The sequence below is a fragment of the Electrophorus electricus genome, chromosome 10, assembly GCF_041902795.1.
Source record: "Electrophorus electricus isolate QZ-2024a chromosome 10, ASM4190279v1, whole genome shotgun sequence".
Lineage (NCBI taxonomy): Eukaryota > Metazoa > Chordata > Actinopteri > Gymnotiformes > Gymnotidae > Electrophorus > Electrophorus electricus.
The window spans coordinates 16,889,373-16,899,840 of NC_137506.1; the positions used below are offsets into that span (position 1 = coordinate 16,889,373).

Genomic DNA, 10,468 nt, shown 5'->3' on the forward strand with positions numbered 1-10,468 from the left:
ACTCATAATCCCAGATTTCATTGCGGGAACACGATATTGCGTAATCCGTCCAACCAATCCCCTTCTCTAGTATACTTCCTGTTAAAGAGTTTTGCGGGAACTTTGTAGGGGTTAGCATTTGATTTGGACATTCATAATATCCTCTATATTGAGGTTGGTAACCTTTTGTAGTTGTCCATCAATACACATCTGGATTATGTTTAAACCGATACCAAAACGTTATGAAAGTTCGTTTAAACAACGTTACGATGGAGATTATGTCGGAGATATCTTCGAATCTTGGGCGCGTGAACGTTAGTTAGCTACTTATGCTAACTATCCAAGTTAGCACGGTTAGCATGTCAAATGGCTGGCAGGTTGGCTAACTCGCTTTAACGTCCTCGTCCTTTATAACGAAGTAAACTGCTAGCTAGGTATTGAGTCATTGTGTGGCCGTATTACAAAAAAAAAAGATAGCTAGGTTAATTAGCTGTGGTTTGCAGTAATGTGCATTCTTATTCTTAGGTCGCCTCATGGATCCTCTATTTTTGTAGTCTATCATAGCTAAAATGCCAAAATGAAACAGCATAGCTAACTAATCAGATAGTTACCTTGCTATTTAGCAAAGCTAGCCAGCTAGCGAACTTTACTGTGTTTACGAAAATGAAACCGTCCTGGCTGAACGTCTTTTTGTTGTCGAAATGGAAGAACAATACTGTCTTAATTAGATGGGCAGCTAATGTAACTTGGACAAACCGGATTTTTGTATTGGTACTAAAATTAATTGTACTGAAAATCTGTTAATCTCTTTTTAAAAACTATGCTGTATAATGAACTTTGTAGGGGTTAGCCTTTGATTTGGACATTCATAATATCTTAATATGATTTGGACATTCATAATATCTGCACCTTTTGGTGCAGGACCAGAACCCACTACAGTTGAATTAAATCTCTTGTTACTGTGTAAGAGTTAGACAACGGCTAACTCTCTCATTTATTATTCAATGCTAGTTGTTGTATCATAAAAGTGCAAGCTATATTACATAGATTATATTCATATATTCTATGCAATAGAATTCTATTCTCGGACAAATTCTATTTTATATCTTTTATATCTCAGACTTTATTTTTCTTCCCTTATAAATACATTTGAGGATCTATTCCAGTTTTATAGATCATTACCCTGATCTATATATTTTTTTTGTATCTCTTCTCCACTTATGGGCAGAGCAGTCACCAAAGGCATTTCACTACCAGTTATACTGTGTATGTGACAAACAAACTGATTTGATTTGACATAGTTGTCTTACTAATGCTCACTAAATGCAATATATGTTTTAACTACCTGATCAGATGCCTCCCAAGGCCAAGTCAGCTGGAAAGGGAAAACGGCCAGCTAAAAGGAAACTGGCAGAGGAATTCCCACCTGGAGAAGTGCTGACAGACACCGGAAAGAAAAGCTGGAAAATCGGGGCCCCAGTTGGCCAGGGAGGTTTTGGCCTCTTGTATCTCGGTAGGAATAAGTGAAATATTAAACTTTTTTTCTCCCCCTGTGTGACCCAAGTGAGAGTATTTACCTTGTAATTTCTCTCTTCAGCAAGTGATGAAACCTCAAAAGCTGTTGGAGCTGATGCACCATATGTTATCAAAGTGGTAAGCCAGGACAGTTTTTTTCCCCTCCCCTTTTGTCAGGTCTGTAGTGGAGTGTTGACACTTTAGTTAATGTGAACTGAGTCTTTATTTCATTCTCTGTATGCTTAAATTTCAGCATCTTAAGTTGAAATAAAGTTTTGTGTACCAGCCTTTTAAACAAACATTGCACCCCCCCCCCCCCCCCCAAAAAAAAAGGGTAGCCACAGGTGGATGGCACTCAGGTGTTTTTATGCCTAGTGTGCAGTCAAAAAAGTCAAATAATTCAATCGCCAAGTTTAGAACTATAGTTTAATTTTATTATTATTTACTAGTGACTTTTCTGCTTTTCAAAGACATAGGAAGTAGAAGGTTTCTGTTTATATGGCACTGAAAGCTTTAACAGTTATGTTTAAGTTCTGACCGTAACTGTTTAGTACGCTTTATAACAAGCCAAGCTGTGTCTGAGGCCTCTGATTGAATCTCAGATGTGCCGTATGATGTCTGCGACTGTTTGGATGCACATAATCAGGTGAATATATTCTATAAGTAGATTATTAATAGAAATGTCATTTGAGACAGGGCTACCTTTTAGATTTGGGGCTAGCATGGGTGGGTTCTTAAACATGGTAATTCCAAAATCTCAGAAAACTAGTCTTGGATTATGTAACCCATGTGATGCCAACCTGGCAGGCAGTTGTGGTAATATAAATCATACTAAAAGTTGAGATTCTGATTTTATATGATGTTGTAGCTCTGGCGGAGCTGCTGTTTGTGATCATGCAGTCCTTCTCAGTGCACAGTGCAGCGTCGCTAACGCGGGTCTTTCAGCCTGTCGGGATATCTGCGTAGGGGTGTCCTCCAAATGCATGCAGGTTCATGGTTCAGAAAGAGCAGTTTCTTCGTATTGGAAGCATTCACAACTATCGCCCTTGAAGAGTATTAGTCCTGCCGTTCAACCTGAAGGATTATGACTGGTAGGCGACTAAATTGGGTGGGAAGCAAAATGTGAAAGCATCACAAAGGCAGACGCAGGAAGCAAAATAATAGACGATCTGCATGAGCAGAAAGGGTCTTAGAAATGGACAGCACGAGCAGAAAGTGTTTTTTTTCTCTCTTCTAGAAACAGGCGTATGGTGTGAGTGCAGTAACTCCACGTTTCTATTTGGGGGTCATGATTTTCCGCCTTATATATTTCTCTTTTAATCTTTGGGATGTTCAAGTTTGAAAGAACAGAAGCTGGTTCTTGTCGCTCACTGTAAGTGTGTACACCTGATCTTGTCATTTGGTCACAGTTGTTTTCTCCTTTTTGCGCAGGAGCCGAGCGACAATGGCCCTCTCTTCTCCGAGCTGAAGTTTTACATGCGAGCCGCCAAACCCGATCTAAGTATGCTCTCTTGACTACAAACACGCCCTCTTGTGCGTTGTGATCTGCATTGGAATAAGGGAAAGAGCAACCCCCTTAATTAAAGAAAGTTCCGGACTCAACACGTGGGTTTTGGAGTCGCACAAATACTGAATGGATGTCTTTGGTTGTTCCCGTGGTTGCCCCAAGGCCACAGGAATGCATTTTATTTAATAACGATCCAAATGTCAGTCTCCCTTGACAATTAACTGTTATATTACTAAGGAATGCTCATGGTTTATTCATTAGAATATTCTGATGTTGGTAAATATTTGTCCCACCAGCAGATTAGCTTGCGGCTTGCACACTGTCGTCCCTTAGGAATTATACCATTATATTACTTTGAGTAACAAGTTTAAGAAAAATATGTCTAGAATAATTCACTGGCTTTATTTACCACATTATTATCTGTTTTAGCATGCAGTATACCTTAATGTAACCCCAGAATGATGGTCTCATTTGAATACTCTCTGTTCGTCATTTGTTTGTTTGTTTGTTTTCCCCATTTTCTCTTTTCTCTCTTTTTTTTTACCTTTATACCATCTTAGTTTTGTATAATATCTCAGCTATGTTATAACTTGAATGACATTTCTTACCTTTGTTTCAGTTGGAGCGTGGATAAAATCGCGGAAACTGAAGTACCTAGGGGTTCCGAAATATTGGGGCTCAGGACTTCATGAAAGAGGGGGAAAGAGGTGAGCTCAGTTAAGGCAGCCAACACCATAATGCCTTTTAGTGAACATGGTTTTACTGGCACAGTGTATTGACATAAAATGACTGAGCAAGTGTGTGGCTCTTGTGTGACCCTTCAGGTACAGGTTCATGGTCATGGACAGGTTTGGAACTGATCTTCAAAAGAAGTTTGAAGAAGGAGGCAGAAGATTTCCCAGGAAATTAGTTCTTCAGCTTGGCACGAAACTCGTGAGTTCTGCCCAAGAGGGAATGAAAAGTACATATGTTGACCGTGCTGCGTTGTAGAAGATCATTAAGATCTCTATTTTCATGCAGAAAAGGATTTTGCTTGGGAGATTTTCGCATCTCTAGTTTTGTTGTGAGCCTAAGTGAACATCCGCTCCTCGATAGTAGTTTGTATCTCGCTGCTTCCCTCTGTGTTCTCTCCAGCTTGACATTCTAGAGTACATCCATGAACATGAATATGTACATGCTGACATTAAAGCCTCCAACCTACTCCTTTCCTACAAGAACCCCAATCAGGTTAGTGCTGAGCACTCTACTTGTTTGTTGTCAAGTTGGTGACTTGCTATGGCCACTCACATATATATTTGCAAAGGGCTTTAAAGGGTGTGAGTGTGTTGAGAAGGGGGTTAGCAATTGGAATTTGAGTTTGATAGCAGTATGAGATCCTAGAGTATCTCAGCTTGTTTTATCCTCTGCTATTTTTTTCCCTTCTGTTTAAATGGGAATGCCATAGCTCAATTTAAAAAGACTACTTGTGTATGTTTCTGTGCATCTGTGTGTGTGTCATCTCGTAATGAGATATAATTTAAGCTTTTCATGCTTAGCTTGTAAACAAAAGAGATTAGATGACTTCAGAAATGTGTCTGAAGCAAATAAGGTGGGGGTTGAGGGAGGGACAAACATTTAATTTTGAGATTAATAATGTATCAGTGGTGTATTATTAAACTGCTATTTTTAAACTTGCATTTTCAAAAGTGGCCTCTCAGGATTAGTGGCTGCACTGATACATATGTTGATTTTAATTTTCCTTCACCTTTCTCTAAGAAGATTTCATTGAATTTTTTTTATTTATTTGAATTAGGAGCAGGAGGGCTTTCTCTGCTCATATTGTTTGAAATCATTTGCATAAATTTGCTTGTTTATTTTATTTTTTATCAGGTTTACTTAGTGGATTATGGACTGGCCTATAGATACCTGCCTGATGGTGTTCCAAAGGAATACAAAGAGGACCCGAAGAGATGTCATGACGGGACCATCGAGTTCACCAGCATTGACGCCCACAATGGAGTTTGTAAGTAAACCAGAGCCATCCAGGTTTTTGTACTTTTACACACATCGTGCTGCAACTTTGCTGAATTCAGTTGTTCACAGCTCCCTCAAGAAGAGGGGACCTTGAAATCATGGGCTACTGCATGATCCAGTGGCTGTGTGGCCGCCTGCCCTGGGAGGACAAGCTCCAGGACCCGCTTTACGTCAAGGACGCCAAATTAAGGTTCGTTTGGGCTTCCATGGGGGATCTGTGCCTCATGCCTCTGTCTTTTGAAAGTTAAAACAGGCACATAAATGTTCTCCTGTCAGCTTATCAGACAAGACCGAACACACTTGTTGGTTCAGTGTAATTGAGCGTTTTTATGTTTTGTTTAATGAGTGATTGACTTTCAACAAATTACAATGATGTTGGGGTTCTGCGGTGGATGACTGAATATAATTAATGACAATAAATATAAGAAATAAAAGCTGAATATCATTCAAACTCTCTTTGGCTTCTGTCACACCTCCCCTTAGATGCCGTGAAAGTATCAGAGATTTCATGAAGAGCTGTTTCGCCCCAGAAAGTGAAGCAGGTGAGGGAACGTCTTTATCATGTGAAGGCACCGAAATGTGATGTGTGCATATAACACCCTCTGAGAATATAGCCTGACTGTGAGGAAGGCTCATGACTGACTCTCCAACATTTATTGCCTTTGATACCTAATGACAGATTCAAAACCTGAACAGAACTCCCCATGCAGCAGCAAGCCCGAGTCCTTAAACGCACCTGTGCTTTCTGCAAATGAAAACGGTTTCGTGTGTCAGCCAAGCCGTAATTGGTCTGAAGCATTTCCTGATCCTGGTGCATAAACAAGAGCGAGAGAGCCTGTTCTCGCCATAACGAGTGCCGACCCACTGATTTCTCCATAATGAGAACTAATGTATCAGGCCTGTGTGTTAATTCCCCTCGACCTCTCCCTCTAACTTTAAAGAGAGCGTGACCAATCTATGATGGATGAGGAGGGCGTAGAAATATACCCGCACCTCTGTCTCATACCGAATGTTGCCTTCTGCCATTCGACATTTTCCACAGGCGTACTAAACTGAGTAACTCGGTGCGGGAAGATGCAGGAAGGGGAATATTGTGTGGGTTGGTTTGTTTGTTTGTTTGTTTTTGTTTTCCTCCACCTTTTTATGGTCGACCTCTGTGTTGCCTAGTTTGGTAGTCACTGGGTGGCACGTCGCACTTTTGCACAGCTTCAGGGCCCCGTCTCCCGTTTTGTCGTTTAAAAATCAAAGACGTCAGAGGAGTTCTTTGCTCGGCAGCTGATGTGATGGCACTTCTGAAGGCGCGTGACAGGCACGCGGCAGAAGGAGAGATCCATCCTCGGGCTGTTGTCTTGTGCGAGCCCGTCGCCGAGGTGACGGGAGGCGGCACGGGTAGCGAGGCCATCACGGCTAATTCTGTTTGGTGCGACTCCTTTAGCAGCCGACAGTAAACAACAGTTTGTGAAGAGCGAAGTATAAGAAACAATGTGTGATGTGCCGTCGCTCCCTTCTTCCACCAAACTTCGCCTCAAGGTCAAAGTGTCAGTGTCTGCTGAGAAGAGAATCTCCTACAGGGAGTCTTTTGCCAGCACTGCTTTTAAAGGAACATAGTTCTCTCTTATTTGACTTTAAAATGCACATGGCCACTTATGGAGGAGGTTGCTGAATTTCCTGCGCATGTGAATAGTGCAGACAAAGTTTCCTTTTACTTTCCTTCTGTCACATGGCCTGTAGCATGTACTGCAGTGAGGCAAATGTCCACATCACAGCTGGGCAACATCAAATGTCCAGAGTACCAAACCCATTCACATATGCTACAGGAAGAGCTTTATACTGGATCATAACAATTGGCTGTTTCTTTGTGTACGTGTGTCAGTGGAAATGACAAAGTTCATGGAGGAAGTGAAGTCACTGGGCTACACAGACAAGCCCGACTACCAGAAACTGCGAAGCATTTTGCAGCAGGGCCTGAAGGCCGTGGGCGGTGACGGCGACAGGCTGGACTTCTTGCCGGCAGGCAGCGGGGTGGGCGAGAGCCACGCAAAGGTGAGCACCAGCTTCGGAGCATCACGAGCCAGGTGATGTGGTGGAGGCCACAGCCACACCCACCCTCCCAAGCATCACCGCCAATTCCAAAGCCTTCGGAGACCCAGGCCATCTCGGCCTCGTCTAATTTGCTTACCTGTTGAAAGTGATCTCCAGTTTAAAAAAGAAATAAAGAAAAAATGCTCGATCACGATCCAAGACTAATTGTGCAGGTTAGTGGGGCAGCGCTGCTGAGCGCATTGATTTTCTAATGAGATTAAAACAGGATGGCTTTGAACAGATGTGCCTCAGCTGCTGCTCGCGTAACACCCCCCCCCCATCAGCCCACCAACTGGCCAGGGCTGTTTAGCTTTTGCTATAGTCTGTCGGACTAGCTATTCTGTTAATTCTTCTTTTTAAATCTTTGTCCTGTTTCTCTTGTGTACTTCACCACCACAATTCCATATATATATATATATATATATATATATATATATATATATATATATATATATATATATATAAAAAAATAAACATTTTATGTTTTGTATTGTAAACTAGTAGCTTAGAGCCGGTATGCATGTCGTATGGAGAAGTTTTGGCAGTAAATCGTAGTGGTACTTTTAAAGTTACAGTTGAGCCCTCCAGGTGTCAGCAGGCAGGAGATCTTGCTCCACTGAAACCTGTAGATTACATCAGCCTGCTGCTGTGTATTATACAATCACCATGTGTAGCTGCCAATAACCTGAAGTGTAGTTGTTCCAAAAAAAAAAAACAACCCAAAAACATTGTAAGCACTCGGTGCTACTTCTTTTTCTTCTTCTTCTTCTTCCTCCAAACAACTGTGCCCAGAAGCGCACGACTATAGCTGAGCATCACCCGCAGCTGTTCTCTTCGGCCGATGCCGCAGCGCCCGGTGCGTCATCGGCCCTGGCGACAAAGCTGCCAGTGGCTCAGCCTGCCCCTCCAGTGTCTGGGGCTTCCTCCCGAGAGCCCCTCCCTTCCCTCCGGCAGACCCTGAGTGCCTGTGTTTATTCCCTGCTAATGTTTCGCAGATTTGCTGACACCGTGACCCCAGAGTGGGCGCGGGCCGGCAGTCGGCGAGCACACTTGCGGCAGGGCTGGGCGACGGACTCTCCTCGCTTCCCACAATGCAGTTTGCATATGGAGGGTGCCACCAGGGAGCTGGCCTGTGCCAGCTGAGGGTTACCTGCCCACTGCAGTTATTGTATGTAATTATCGAGCCAATCTGTTCAGCTCAGCAGGGTCTGGATGGTAATCATGAGGCAGCAATTGGCAAAATGGAAGGGAAATGTGAGGAGGGGGTGGGGGTAGTGAGGATGATAGTTCAAGTCCGAGAGAGGGGTGAGCATGCATTATGGAGTCTGAGCAGTGGAGAAGGGGGATTTGATTGCTGTCGTTAAGTGCATCATCTTGGTAACCTCTGGTTTAGTTTGGAGGATTTCTTTTGGATTCGCTTCTCCCTTCATCCCCGGCGTGAATTAACATGGAAAAAGAGGATTTGAAATTGTTATATTAAATTAACTCAAGATATAGATTGTTGTTTGGAAATATAAAGTGTGGCATTAGTAGTCAATAAATTGGCCTCTCGGACCTGTAATCTTGAGTCATAGATACAGCCTTGAAAATTGAGAGTTCGAGGCAGTGTTAAAATAGCATAATGTTTCACTGATTTTTATTTCTTTTTTTCTTTTTTTCTTTGCCGGATTTAAAATCCTACTGGATCGCAGATTCATAATTACATTTGCTCCGACTACACGCTCACACTCAAAGGACTTAAAGCGTATGTAACAGTTTCCTTGTGTATGGCAAGGAAAGGTCCCTTCTTAATATTTGATTTGAACTCCCCCCAAGGTTGCTGGAGGCAAGTGATTTGACCATTTCTCTCTTTTCCCATGCTGCTTCATTTCTATATTGCCCGTCCTGAAGACTCCTAAGCGAAAGAAAGTGCCAGAAAAGGCACCATCTAATGAGGAAATAGATGGCTCCCCTGTGAAGAAGAGTCGGCCTCCGCAGAAGAAAGGTACGCTTGACTCATTTCTCCCAATGACCGCAGACAAGGCCTCCCACATAAGGCCGTATTTCCTATTGAACAGTTGCTTGTTTAATGCCCATAGTTTGATGCGTGGTAAGTGGGTTTTAAGAAACACTGTTGTTTTATTCATTTATTCATCGACTAAAAATTGTGCTATTTTGGCCTGCTTAGAAGCAAACAAAAATGGCGACGTTTTCCTGAAATTGGGCATGTGCTATGGGGAGAGACACTGAACAGTGAAAAGCCCTTGAACTGCAACAGCAGCAAAGACTACTGAATTTCATGGTGTTCATGCAGTCATGCTGTAATTACCAATTATAGGATTACACGTTTAGACCATTGGCAGATTATTTCAACAGGCCGGTATGAGCAGCGGTTATCGGTGCAAAAAGAATCATCAGATTTCGTGCACCTTGTGCTTGGTGTCTCTAATTGCTTTGGTACAGATACGTTGCTTAGATCCGCAGAGACGTTAGGCTTTTAAAGCCAGAGGGTGGCGTTCTCAAAAGCATGCATTTAACATCATGTAGAACTGAACGGCGCGAGGAAGACCTCTGTGAAGAAGGCCAGCCTGAAGAATCGCTTGTTGGATACGGGTACTCAGACGTCCCCTGCAGCTGGAGTCAAGAGAGGTCGCGGCAGACCCAAGAAGAGCGCATAACTCTTCTTTTAAACAAGGGCAACTTTTTTCCTCTTTTTTAAACATTTTTTTTTCTTTCTATGGTCTGTATTTGTTCATGGCTGTACGTTTTTTTTTTTCGTTTTTTTTTTTTTTCTTTTAAACTTTTGCAGGATGTTGGGCACATTGTCTGTAAAATAATAAATAGCATGCACACACACACACACACACACACACGAAAAGTGTGGTTGCTTTGAGTAGTGAGTTATTTTCATCCTCTTTGTAATGGCTTGAATAATCGAGCCTGAGCGGATGAGGTCCAGAGGGGATTGCTTTGCCCTCGATAAGGAAATCCCCAAAGGAGCTCGCGGAGTCCCGACTCTCCACCCACCTCCCTCTCTTGTTGTGCAATGAAAGGCGTGGCATGGTTCTCTCTCTCTCTCTCTCTCTCTCTCTCTCTCTCTCTCTCTCTCTCTCTCTCGCTCTCTCGCTCTCTCTCTCTCTCTCTCTCTCTCTCTCTCTCTCTCTCGTCTGCGGGAGAGGCGAGCTGCTCTTTGATCCCGGCGCGGCACGCTCGGCGGGGACGGCACCGCGCGTATGCGCGCCTTTACCTCGCCGCTCTTACGCCATTTGATCAGGGCAAGACAAAAGACGAACGCCCGGCTCCCTCTTTGTCACTCCAGCTCGAGTCGTCCTCTCCCTGCTCCACTCCGCCAGGAAGCCGCTTCACAGAGCTATCATTAAAAGTTAGCTGCGG

General features: G+C 43.1%; 1 protein-coding gene across 1 annotated transcript; it reads left to right on the top strand.

Annotated features, from left to right (window-relative positions):
* Window positions 1–62: 62 nt before the first annotated feature.
* Window positions 63–9,935, top strand: vrk1 (VRK serine/threonine kinase 1). Its single transcript, XM_027013951.3, has 13 exons — window positions 63–153; window positions 1,333–1,492; window positions 1,577–1,632; window positions 2,926–2,995; window positions 3,621–3,708; window positions 3,826–3,934; window positions 4,136–4,228; window positions 4,871–5,003; window positions 5,084–5,204; window positions 5,498–5,556; window positions 6,888–7,057; window positions 8,987–9,080; window positions 9,623–9,935. Exons 2-13 carry the CDS (start codon window positions 1,333–1,335, stop codon window positions 9,751–9,753), a joined length of 1,284 nt encoding a protein of 427 aa, XP_026869752.1. The 5' UTR covers window positions 63–153; the 3' UTR covers window positions 9,754–9,935.
* Window positions 9,936–10,468: the final 533 nt, after the last annotated feature.

Excerpts from the sequence above, each read along its gene's own strand:
- vrk1 (XM_027013951.3), top strand. The coding sequence starts at position 1,333 with ATGCCTCCCAAGGCCAAGTCAGCTGGAAAGGGAAAACGGCCAGCTAAA. Across the intron at positions 3,935-4,135 it reads TTCAGCTTGGCACGAAACTC|CTTGACATTCTAGAGTACAT; the intron begins GTGAGTTCTGCC and ends TGTTCTCTCCAG. Across the intron at positions 4,229-4,870 it reads CCTACAAGAACCCCAATCAG|GTTTACTTAGTGGATTATGG; the intron begins GTTAGTGCTGAG and ends ATTTTTTATCAG.